At 38.1% G+C, this 13,127-nt stretch overlaps 1 protein-coding gene across 1 annotated transcript; it reads left to right on the plus strand.

Moving 5' to 3' along the window:
- Nucleotides 1-59: 59 nt before the first annotated feature.
- On the plus strand, nt 60-11,589 carry LOC139945195 (dnaJ homolog subfamily C member 3-like). The gene is made up of 11 exons (XM_071942491.1): nt 60-292; nt 1,202-1,306; nt 1,940-2,139; nt 2,530-2,673; nt 3,384-3,565; nt 4,190-4,309; nt 5,274-5,379; nt 7,086-7,206; nt 7,838-7,967; nt 8,821-8,969; nt 9,963-11,589. The coding sequence occupies exons 1-11, from the start codon at nt 223-225 to the stop codon at nt 10,100-10,102; spliced, it is 1,467 nt and encodes a 488-aa protein (XP_071798592.1). The 5' UTR covers nt 60-222; the 3' UTR covers nt 10,103-11,589.
- The last annotated feature ends 1,538 nt before the right edge of the window (nt 11,590-13,127 follow it).

Below are 13,127 nucleotides of genomic sequence, written 5' to 3' on the forward strand. Positions count from 1 at the left end.
CAATCAGACAGCAACACATCCGTAATAAAGCGGAAGTCAATAATGCTGTCGTGTGCTTTTGCTTCAACCTCTCAAAAAGTAATACCTCCACGAATAAACGAGTAGAAAATCGTCATTACTTTACAAATCATGCCCAGAAAAGTCGTCTGTGAATGAAAGTATTTGCAGTTTATCATCAGAACTTTATGATTCTTCATGGTTTGCTTTAAAGAGTGACTAAAAATGATTAATTTCAACCGATTTTTCTCGTCGCTGCCTCTACTTTTGGCAACACTCGCCGTGCAATACGATGGTAAGTCACGAAGTAGCTGAGCTGGGCGGGCGAAATGCCGTGGTTTGTGTGTATTGGATGGGATGATGGGGGCTGTGTCTGTTTGGTTGAGCATGGAGAATCGGATGAAGGGGGAAGGTATGGGCTCAAATGCAAAGGACAATTGAGGAAACATTTGTAACATTTTGATCAATCTGCATTAATTAAGTAAGTTAAGTAGGCGTATTTTTTGTTGCTGTTAAATAATATGAATTTAATTAATTAATAAATAGAGAATGGCATTGCCAATGCAATTTTTATAAATTTGTTAAAAAATAAAGCTTTTTAACTTTTGTCTTTGATATATTGTAAAAAAAACAAAAACAATAACATGTTTTTAATTTTTTAATTTGGAAAGTAAGTAAATATGTTAAAAAGGGATGAACAAGTAAATGAATGTAATTAAGAGTTTTATGAAAAAAAATGTTGACCGTGAATAAGACTTTGTTTTTTTACCTTTTGAAAGTCAGATAAGCCGCGTCTTTTACCCAGGATTCTCCGGCATTATATTTGTATTTAACACATGTATGTTCTGTGTTTGCGATAGTACCGATAATTTTCATTCCTAAAACTATAAAGTTAATCTGGCAATTAATTGAATTGACCATTATTGACTAGGGCCCTTAGTGGGGCATTTTATTCTCTGAAATGTTTTTTTTAATACAAATTTGTTGTTTATTTTAAAATTAAACTCAAATATTAATTTAAAAATGTTAAATTTGTTGTGTAAATTGACTTTCAGTCTGTTATAGTGTTAAGTATAATAAAATTCTGTTGATCTATGAATATAAGAACACAATAGATAAGTCGGCAAATTAGATAAAATTTGTTTATAAAAACGAGAACAAAAATTTGTACTAACATTTTCTCACTTTTTTTGCTACGTTTCAGAGGGAAAAACAGAATCCAACGCGGAGAGACTTCTAAAGTTTGGAAACTCTCTCTTGGCCCAGGGTCAGCTGGCAGAAGCCCTCACACAGTTCAACTCAGCTGTTGGTAAGATCTTAATCCGAACGGTTAGGCCTACCTGACCAACCTCAAAAGAATGCATTCTCCTAGAAGACAAACTGTTTGAAATGTCATGACTTAGTCTCCGAACCACCACTTCTTTCAAGAGAAGATTAATACTTTGTTATTATTATTATTATTTAATTTGGGTAACGAAACCATGGATTTCTCATAACTGAACTTAATCACTGTAGCTTACAAGCCTAGGAGGAGCCCTGTAAACAAAGGGTGAAATGCCATGCGAACCAAACTGTTTAATGTTCCATCAAAGGTCAAAGAAAATGATGGCAAAATATCTTGCATAAAGACACAACTGCGACGACCGGTACTTGAACCTTCTCGATTGCTGCTTTAAAAAAATAATACAAATAATGAGGGCTACACCAAATCAATTGCCAACAGGGCCTCGATGCCACCTACTCCGAGGGCTGAAACAGGGTTACCCCCTTTCCATTAGGATGTATGGGTATCATCCACTAGGAGCCTGGCTGATCGAGCAGAATGCACTACCTTCCAAACTGTTTGCTGATCAGAAATACCAGAGCTTGCCTTTGGTAAACTTGTTTACTCAAGTATTTATTTAAAATTTCAACTAAATGCATTATTTGTTAAACCTCGCAGACAATGATCCAAAGAATTACATGGCGTACTACAAGAGGGCGACGGTGTACCTAGCATTGGGGAAGTCAAAGGCAGCTTTACCGGATCTCAAGATGACGATGAAGCTTAAACCTGACTTTACATCAGCATTTATTCACCATGGTAACATCCTCCTTAAAATCGGCAAGATGGATGAGGCGGCCAAGGACTACCAAGAAGCTGTGAGTAGCTGACTTTTTGCGGGTGTCGGGGCAGGCCTTAAATTAACCTACGGCACCCACAGCAATTGCCCTGGGCTTTTGTTGCAGTGCCCTTTGCAAAGTAACACTATAAATCAAGACTTTTTCCATAGAGTTGCCACTTCCCATAGCAAAATTATTGCCCCCCGTTGCCCCTGGTCCTGGTCCCCCTTCAGAAATTTCCCGTTGGCTTGAAGGGCACTTGGAAGTGCCCTTCTCAAAATTAAAATGGCCTTGCCCTCTCAAAGGTGCAATTTCAGGCCTGCCTAATTATTATTATTATTTTTTTTGTGCAAAATTATATTTGTATACTAGAATTTTCTTTTAAGTTTTTTTGTGAAGATGTTTATCGTTGATTGTTTCCTTGTGCAGCTGAGACAAGACCCCAATAACCAGGAAGCCAAGACGAACTTTGAGAGCATTCCGGCGCTAAAGGAACATATTATAGATGCTGGACAGTTTGTCAAGGAGAATCGACTCACAGAAGCTGTCGATTATTACTCCAGAGTTGTCATGGTGAGTGGCTCTCATATCAGCATCAGAATATTTACTTTAAAAATGTTCAGTGGAACTTGTGTAAAATATTCATCTGGCCTTGTGCTTGTTCAGTAGCCCACCAGGGCCCAATTTCATGACTCTCCTTACTTTAAATAATGAATCCTCGCTTACAGAAGCAGGGAATTCTGCAGCATCAAAATATTATCAGGAGACTACCAACATAGGGATAGCTCAGTTGGTAGAGTGCTGTCATGTTAATCTTTAGTTTGCAGGTTTAAGTCCCACTGTAGTTTTACTTCTCAACCCAATATGAAATTGATTAGTGGTGTGTCATAGCCTAGCGGTTCAGATCATCAGACTCAAGCTCTGGTGTTTCTGATTAGTAAAGTGTGGGTTCGAGTCCTAGTCGTGACACTTAACCATGATACTTCGTCCTTCAGATTGGACGTAGAGCCGTTGGTCCCTTGTGTAATGCACAGAACTCAGGGCATTATCATTACAGAAGGGGTTCTCCCCAGTGTTCCTGGTTTGAATATAAGGCGCCATAGAGCCTTGTAAAACCATTACATGGTGCTGTAAAGGAATAGGTCTCATACTTCAAAATGTAGCTCCATATTTCTTCCAGGAAAAATACTGAGCATTTTGATCAGCCTCTAGGGATGTGATAAAGCGCTATATAAGAATCCAGTTTTATTAGTATTATTATTATTATTATTTTTTTTTTACAGTACATGCCATGGAATGTTACGTTCAGAGCTCTGAGGGCCGAGGTATACATGAAGGAAGGCTCCTACTACAAAGCAATCGATGACTACAAGTCCATCACTAAACTCAAACCCGATAGTATGGCAGAGTATCTACAAATGAGCAAACTACATTATGCACTAGGGGATTTAGAAGACGCTCTAAGGTAAGAAAGAAAAAGTATTTTATATTTAACTACAATGGTTGGAAATAGATAATGCTTGAATTTTGGCAACGAGCAGAGTATACTGTTCGAAACATCAAGACCACACCGGCTCTGCAACAATTCTCCCAATAGATGCATGGTTATACCCGTAAGTTTACTAGTTAGAAATTGCATTTAAATTAAGCTAAGTTAAGTTACAGATATTTCTTCAAATCACGATTGAAGATAGTTGCACTGCCAGACACACCGAGGCCAACCCCTTTTTTAGGGATAAGTGTGTACTGGGGTCTTTTGTGCCATCGATAGTTTATTATGACAATACACGGGACCAACGACTATTAAGACCAATTCGAAGGATGGGGCAGTAATTGTTAAGAGCCTTGCTGAAGGACATTAGTGTCAAGACCAGGACTCGAACAGACACTGCTTAGAAGAAACACCGGAGCTTGAGTTCAGTGCTCTTAAGCGCTCGACCACAACACACCCATCGATAGGGCTGAAGGAAAGATCGCTGTACATCAAACTAAGAATGTTTTGTTCAAATTGCATACAGTCAAACTGTAGAACGTTTTTGGAGTCTGAACAGCCCGATTTTACAATGCTCTGTTTTGTTGTTTCTTTTAGCGATGTTCGAGAGTGTCTTAAGCTAGACCAGGACCACAAGCAATGCCTCCCTCATTACAAGAAACTAAAGAAACTCGACAAACAATACTCGCAAGCTCAGGAATTTATAAACGGAGGAAGGTAAATAAGTACATCAATCATTACTTGAGGAAATATAATTAACTGTTGCCAAACTACTTACCAAACAAAGGGACTTATGGTATAAATGCTGAGAGTAGTTAAAGGCAGTGGACACTATTGGTAATTACTCAAAATAATTATTAGCATAATCAACTTGGTAACAAGTAATAGAGAGCTGTTGATAGTATAAAACATTGTGAGAAACGGTTCCCTCTGAAGTAACATAGTTTTCGAGAAAGAAGTAGTTTTCCATGAATTTGTCTTTGAGACCGCAGATTTAGAATTTGAGGTCTCGAAATCAAGCATCTGAAAGCACACAACTTCATGTGACAATGGTGTCTTTTTCTTTCATTATTATCTCGCAACTTCGAAGACAGATTGCGCTCAAATTTTCACAGGCTTGTTACTTTATGCATTTGTTGAAATACAACTGAGAAGGCTAGTCTTTGACAATTACCAATAGTGTCCAGTATCTTTAATGTCCTGTCAATTTCAACCCTCGCAGAGTCTTTTGTGAAAAGGGGGATATTTGTGGGGGAAAGAGAATGCTAACACAAAACATTATTAGTCATTTCCTTATTGGATATTCAGACCATGGGGTTGAATGGTCTGGAAACGCCTTATCCACAGTTTCTCCCTTCTCAGACAAAACAGTCTCTCTGAATAATTAATAAAAAAGACTGGAAAGTCCAGGTGGAAATTAACATCATCCTTCCGACTGTCAGCAAGGCAAATTCAAAGCTGTTCCTGGTCATTAAAAAACGTCTGCCGTAAGTCTGTCCCAAAAATTTTTGCGGCTTTGGTGTCAATCAGCGTTAAGTGTTTAATGAACCAGGACAATTTCTTTATAAAATTTATATTGCGCTCTCTCCAGGACCAGCCTGTCTAAGGGTGCATAACATAAGTAATAACTACCAGAAGTATTAATAACTAATCTTTTTCACCTTTTTTCCTCATTATACAGATATGAAGAGGCAATTCAGAAGTACACAAAAACATTAGACACAGAACCAGACGTTCCGCTGTACAAAATGAGAAGTAAAGCTAAAATATGTCACTGCTACCGAAAGGTTGGTCCGATTTGTTGCTCATTTCGCAGTTTGTGTACCCTTAGTCCTAATGGAGCACATACTTGAACTTTGTTCACTTCGATTCATAGACATGTGATTTGTCAGAATAGTTTTACAGACCACTGATAAAACTTTTCCTAAAGGATGGGAATATACCTTTGGTAATTACTCCAAAAAATATTGACCGTAATCAAATTTACCGTAATCGGAAATTGGTCGATGATTATATCAGGCATGCAACTCTTCCGCGTTTCCGCGGAATTCCGCGTTTTTAAAAATATGATTAGCGCTAAAAAAATACATTCCGCGGTTAGCGCGATCTTAAGATAAATTCAACAATGCATCGTAACGCATGGTCTGGCCTCTGCCTCGGTACGCAATCCATTCTACTGCATGGTCAATCTAAAGCCCACAGCAAGCAATGCATACGTTTACACACTGCGTGCGGTCATTAATAGCCGTGTTTACGGTCGAAAAATCTGGAACAGTGGAACACACCCCGTGGCGCGGGCGAGTTGTGTGCTAAACCAAGTTATTATACAGCCTTGAAATGAGTCTAAGGTTGTGTCTTCGTCTGGTCCTGCTGTTTTGCAATAGTATACACGTGTTGTACATGTATGTGTGTGTGAGTTAGTTACCAAACGTACATGTATACTGTGTGCTTGTCTCACATTGCGTTACGAAACAGTCGCATCTTCAAACGTCCGTCAAAATGACATCCAAAAGAAATTATATTTTAGAGCGGGACCGAGTGGTACCTGGCCAAATTAAAGCCCTAGATAAAAGAGTAAAAACTACCTGGAAGTGGTTCTGGTTGGGGGAAAAAAAGACGTAGACGGTAAACTGCTCTCCGAAACCGTCCGGAAAGTGGACAAGCCAGGAATGGCATATTGTGTGGTGTGCAAGAGGGAGATTTAACGACAGCAAGCGGGGACAAGTGGCTCGCACCGACCATTGTAAGGTGGCAAAGCATCGGGAGTTGATTAAGTTGAGGAAAAGTAACTATTGTTTCCCAGGTAGTTATGAAATTTGCATAAAATTATTATTCCCCCCCCCCCAAAAAAAAAAAAAAAAATTGTTTTTTTTTTTTTTTTTTTTTTTTTTTTTTTTTGATTTTTCTTTTTTTTTTGGGGGGGATAATAATTTTATGCAAATTTCATAATTACCTGGACAACAATAGTTAGTTTTCCTCAACTTAATCAACTCCCAATGCTTTGCCACCTTCGAATTACGGTGCATATACATAGGCAAGGTGTTTTTTCCATGTTATTTTAGTTGTATAAAACACTCCACTTTGTCTTACATGCTAACAATGAACCTAAGAGCATAAAAAACCTCAACACTTTTTAGGGTACCATTGTGGGTCTCGAAAAGTTTCCTCTTTTTTTTTCATTGGGCAGTTGCATGCCTGTTATATCCTTTGCTGTTCACATTCTGTACTGGTAGGCATTCCTTATGCCTACCATGTAGATTGACACTGTTGAATGAGGTCGATACTTTGATTACATTATTTGTTTACTGAAGAGGTCAACGAACAGCAGGCACAAAGGCTATAGGAGAATATAATTTGGATAGACTGGGTAGAAAAAGCTGTTTTCAAGAGGTGTGCTGATCGAAAACACCAGAGCTTGAGTCCAGTGTTCTTATCCGCTTGGCCACAACACGCCTTATGGAGAGACTCATAACATCTTGTCTTTGTTTTACAGTTACACAAGACAGTGGAGGCATTTAAAATTTGCAATGAGGTCCTCGAGCACGATGAGGAAAATGTTGACGTTTTACTCGATAGAGGTGAAACATATCTTATAGATGAAATGTATGATAAAGGTAAGATAATATTTGATAGGAGTAAAATTAATTGCTCGGTGCCAATTTCAAAAAAAAAAATACATTAAAGGTATTATACAAGATTGGTAAAGCTGACTAAATTAGTCACGGACAGTGTTCTTGTTTTGTGTCAGCAACCATACGTGAGATAACAAACCTGTGTAAAGTTGGGGTTAATCTGTTTTGAGAGTCTGGGGAAAATAGTGAAAAACCAGGCACATTGTCACCTTGTCCCTATTTTGGTTCAGTGGAAATCAGCTGTTGCCTTTTGTTACGTTTTCAGATATTGTTTTCTCAAATATGACTTCATTTCAGAGGGAAATATTTTTTATTTCATATTAACAAATTTGGATTCTGCAGCACAACATTCACTAATTAGTAACTAGTAAACTTGTGTAACTAGTAAACTTGTGTAACTAGTAAACTTGTGTAACTAGTAAACTTGTGTAACTAGTAAACTTGTGTAACTAGTAAACTTGTGTAACTAGTAAACTTGTGTAACTAGTAAACTAGTGTTACTTGCGAGTACAACACGTTATGTTTACTAGTTATAGTTACTTCTTGTTTTCCACACCATGCCAAGCTTTCAAACACCACTAATCTTTTAAAAACAATCCGTTTAATATTTCAGCAATTGAGGATTTTAGGAAAGCAGATGAAATTGAGAACACTCAGCGAACTGAAGAGGCGCTAAACCGAGCCCAGAAACTTCATAAACAGTCACTCAAGCGAGACTACTACAAGATTCTAGGTGTAAAAAGGTATGTCTCAACACACTTCGGCTATGTTTTCTGATATAATTTACACTTATTTACATGATTTAGGTGTGTGCGTCAGTGTTGTAGCCCAGTGTTGGGCGGGCCTGCCCAGGACTCACAATTTTTGCCCAGCACTCTGAGCAAAATACATTTTGCCACCCGGCGCAGATTTCCCCTAGAATCAATCAAAGAATTTTGTCCGCTTTGCGTTGATCTGAGACCTGGCTAATGATAAGGAGTATCACATCTCACAGAAAAAGAACTTAGTCGAAATGACATTCAACTTATTGCATGGCCCCATAACATGAACAGGTTGGAAATTTGGCATCATACCTGAGGCTTGCACTTTAGCAGTAATGGCCCCATAATTAAACATGAATAATTTTTTTTATCTGTCCGTCCTTGGTGGAGTTAAACAAAATTTGAATTATAGTTCACCACCAAAATTGGTCTAGCTTAAACTCTGGTTTGTGTTGTATAGAAGAAATATTCAGTGGGGTGTCGTAGCCGAGCGGATAAGAGCACCATACTCAAGCTCTGGTGCTTCTGTTCAGCAGAGTGTGGGTTCGAATCCGGCTCGTGACAGTTGTGTCCCTGAGCCAGACTTGCTTCTTTCTACCCAAGGGTAAATGGGTACCTGTGAGGGCAAAGATGGTTCTTATGGTTGGTTTAGCTTTGTATGCTACATATTTGGCGGCACAGGCTGTATACTCCCCAGAAAGCTGAGATGGGTTAAGGAATGAAATGGCCCAGTGATCAGGGTAATAATATTGGAAGCGCTTTGAGACATGGTGTATAAAGCGCTATATAAAAACCAATCTATGATCATTCTGTTTAATTTGTTTTCTTCTCCCAGGAATGCCAGGAAGAAGGAGATTCTGAAAGCTTACAGGAAGCTAGCTCAGCAATGGCATCCAGACAAACATGAAGAGGGTCCTGCTAAGGACAAAGCTAGTAAAATGTTTATGGATATCGCAGCTGCTAAAGAAGTCTTATCAGATCCAGGTAAGTGTTAAAGCAGATGCAACGATACTACTAATAATAATTTGAAGTCTTATATAGCGCATGTATCTACCTAAAAAACAAGGTACTCAAGGCGCTGAGTGTATATACAAACTTTCAGAAAGATAGGTCATTGCAGTGATGGATTCTGAGACCCAATTTTTTAGCACCTTATCAGGGTTTACAAGGTGCTACGGTGCATACAGCAGCCACAGCATGTAACACCGGGGCTAACCCCTTCCCTTTTCGATAAGTGCACTGGGTTCTTTTACATGCGCTACATAACACATTGGACCAATGTCTTTACGTCCCATCCGAAGGACGAAGCAATGGTTAAGTGTCTTGCTCAAGGACACAAGTGTCACGCCTAGGACTCGAACCCACACTCTGATGATCAGAAACACAAGAGTTTGAATTCGGTGTTCTTAACCGCTCGGCCACATTAACCGATCAGCCACAACACTTCCACGATACCGTTATTGTTCTTTTATATTTCTGGTGACCCAAGGGTGCCACATAAGTGAGCTTAATTAAGCTCTGATCAGCAGAGTGTGGGTTCGAGTCTCAGTTGTGACACTAGTGTGCTTAAGTAAGACACTTGACCACTGTTGGTTTGTCCTTCAGATGGGACGTAAAGTTTTGTAGGTCCTGTGTGTTGTGTAAAACACACAAAAGAACCCAGGGCACTTTCGTAAAGAGAAGGAGTTTGCCCCTGTGTTCCTGGTTCGATTGGCAGCATATTGCGCCACAGCACCCTCTATTTAACATGGTGCTATGTAAAAGGAGTAGATCTCATAATTCAGCACATAGTAACACACATACCTTGCAGGAAAATACTGTATGTATTCAAGACGTAGCTCCTTATACTTTGTAAGAAAAATACCTAGAGCTTTGAGATGCCCTTCAGCTGTTGTGAAGGACTATATAACATTTCAGTGTTGACGTTATTTAAAATCCCAGTTTGACACCATTGTTTTGTTTTGTTTTTTTCTGCAGATAAACGTCAGATGTTTGACCAAGGTGAAGATCCCCTGGATCCCGAAGAACAACAGAAGAGACAACAATGGGGGCAGCCATTTGGGGGTGGGTTCAATCCCTTCGGAAGTGGGGGCGGCTTCAAGTTCCACTTTCCATGATCCAGATCATTATTATTCATATTTTTAGTTTTAAAGGACGGACATTTTGGTAACGATTGTTGCCGTGGTTGATAGTACTCCAGCCAATGAGAGAGGTTGCTTCCCAGGATGCATTGCGGTGATCCGTAAACGGTTTCTCCAACCATGGGAACCGGTGAAGTTTAAACCAGAATTTAGGCATTGAAGACACCGCAGCAATTGGCGTGCGTTACTCAACACTTGCGCGCCTGGTGCGCAACATTTGTGCAGCCGGTGCGCATCGGATTGGTCTATAGACCTACTATAACTTCTCTTGTGCAAGTCGAGAGAAACACTAACAATTCTCTGATTTTTTTAAAAGCTTCATATTGCCTTCAAATATCTCAATATTGTGTTGTTTGGATTAACTCCTTATCAATTTGATTATTTAACTTGGCTCTGGATTACCATGGGACTTTAACACAGGAAGCAAAGTGCCTTTAATGATTTCACAAACCTGTTTTTAAAATTAACGGATGAATAAAAATCATGATAACCCTGTACCCGCAAAACACCGTTCCTCCACCACAAAACCCCATTTCTTCACCAGGAAACCCCCATAATTCGGCGTAAGAGTGATTAACTTTAAGACGGGCGTGAATTTACAACATGGAGGCAATGGAAGCCATGGGCCCCATTGCCCCTGGTCTTTGCCTTGGTGCCCCTTTAGTGGAAGTGCCCTTTGCAAATTGAAAACGGCCATACCCTCTCAAATGAGACTCCAGGCTTAATAAGATATTGAAATCTGTGACATGTCTTTTATGGATTCTGTCCCAGAATAAAGACTTGTTTTGCGCACAAATCCACCATGCTGGGTGTTCAATGCGCTCTTTCAGGACAGCATTTGAATATATCGTTCTTGAGGTCAATATTTATATCACATAAACCTTAGTCCTCAATCACAAAGGACAGTCTAAGTTTTTCTTTTTTCTACTTATGCAACTTTTTCGTCTATTTATCAACTTTTGCAACTTCTGTATTTTTGCTGTTGTGGTATAATTTACCAAAACCCAGGAGCAGGTTTCAATATCAAACAGTGATGAAAGTTGTTGAGAAGTTTCTCATTTTGGCAATAGGTGAACAATAAATATATTGTTGCTACACACTAAATGCACTGTAAACTTGCTGGCAATAATCCAACACCCCCTCCCCTCTTGTGAGACTGATATTTAACTTATTTTGAAACTATTCCAGTCTGATCTTTCCTTACAATTAAAGGTTTTTTAGTATATGGGATTCTTAATTGTTAAACATTTAGTCTAAGCTACTGATAGAAGTTCTGTGAAATATTTCCCTCTGAAATGAAGTCATATTGGAGAAAACTGTATCAGCACAACTACATTGCAACAGATGATTTCGGTTGTTACAACCAAAATTAATGACTGTTTTAATCTGTTTTAAAGACACTGCACACTATTGGTAATTGTCAAAGACTAGTCTTCTCACTTGATATATCTCAAGCATAAAATGCATAAAATAACAAACCTGTGTGAATTTGAGCTTGATTGGTCGTCGGAATTGCGAGATAACTATGAAAGAAAAAAAACAATCTTGTAGGACACAAAGTTGTGTGCTTTCAGATGCTTGATTTCGAAACCTTGAATTCTAAATCTGAGGTCTCAAAATCAAATTCATGGAAAATTACTTCTTTCTCGAAAACTATGTCACTTCAGAGGGAGCCGTTTCGCACAATGTTTTATACTATCAACCTCTCCCCATTACTCGTTACCAAGTGGTTTTATGCTGATAATTATTTTGAGTAATTACCAATAGTGTCCACTGCCTTTAATACATACTGAAAATTATGCACGTTTTTTTAAAACCTTTTTCTCCGGACTCGCACAACGGATTAAGCCCACATTTTCACAGCCTTGTTATTTCATGAATAACGGTTGATCACACAAATATTTTGCCAGATCTACCAATCCTGTGAATTACCTTTGAGTGAACAAAAGGAAACAAATTTATGAATCTGCACATGGAAAGAGAAAACCTTTTTTTTAATTTAAATATCACCCTCTCATTGACATTAATTAGGGAGTTTAAAGTAGCCAAGTCAAGTAACCATAGTATTAAATTATGGGTTCTATTTTGTTGTACAATTTATTTTGAAATTTTGAGATATTTCTATGAGAATTGAAATAAATAAGTGATAAATAAATAATGATTGTTACTTGTGGTGGGATTTGTTGTACTTTACTTAACAAGTTAGAAATATATTGTCATTTGAAAATTTTACCCCAAAAGTTGAAAAAAATCATAAGGGGTATTAAGTCCAGGCATTGTAACCAACTTTGGGCAAGAAAAATAGGTTTGAATTGTAAGCTCTAAGATGATGCAGTATGCACCCTGATGCCTTTTTTATATAACTTGACCAATGATTTCAGCTAATTTTGCAGAAATATTGAAATTTGAAAATTAGGGCAAAATTAAAAAAAAAATAAGGGGTTTTTCATCAATTTTGGGAAAAAATTATGTTGCTGTTTTATTGGCTAAAATGATGCAGTAGTGCATTACTGATGCCTTTTTATATAATTTGACCAATGATTTCAGCTAATTTTGCAGAAATATTGAAATTTGAAATTTAAGCTACAAATTATAAGGGGTAAATTTAACATTTTTATCAATTTTTGGCAAATATTATGTTGCTGTTTTATTCCCTAAAATGATGCAGTAGGCACTACTGATGCAACTTTTTTTTTTTACAAATGTCAAGGTTTTTTGTCAATTGTGCAAAATTTTAAGTTGCCAGTTTATGCTCTAAATCGACGCAGTAAGTCTCCTAAAACCTTTTATCTAACTCGACCCAAGATTTCAGCTAGCATTATATCAAATTTGGGCAAATTGGAAGTTGTGATTTAATGCTCTAAAACGACGCAGTAAGTCTCTTAATACCTTTTTATTCAACTCGACCCGAGATTTCAGCTAGCATTTTGTCAAATTTAGGCAAATTTGAAGTTGCGATTTAATGCTCTAAATAGGTTAACTTGACAATCTAAATTTGCGG

The sequence above is a fragment of the Asterias amurensis genome, chromosome 12, assembly GCF_032118995.1.
Source record: "Asterias amurensis chromosome 12, ASM3211899v1".
Taxonomy (NCBI): Eukaryota; Metazoa; Echinodermata; class Asteroidea; order Forcipulatida; family Asteriidae; genus Asterias; species Asterias amurensis.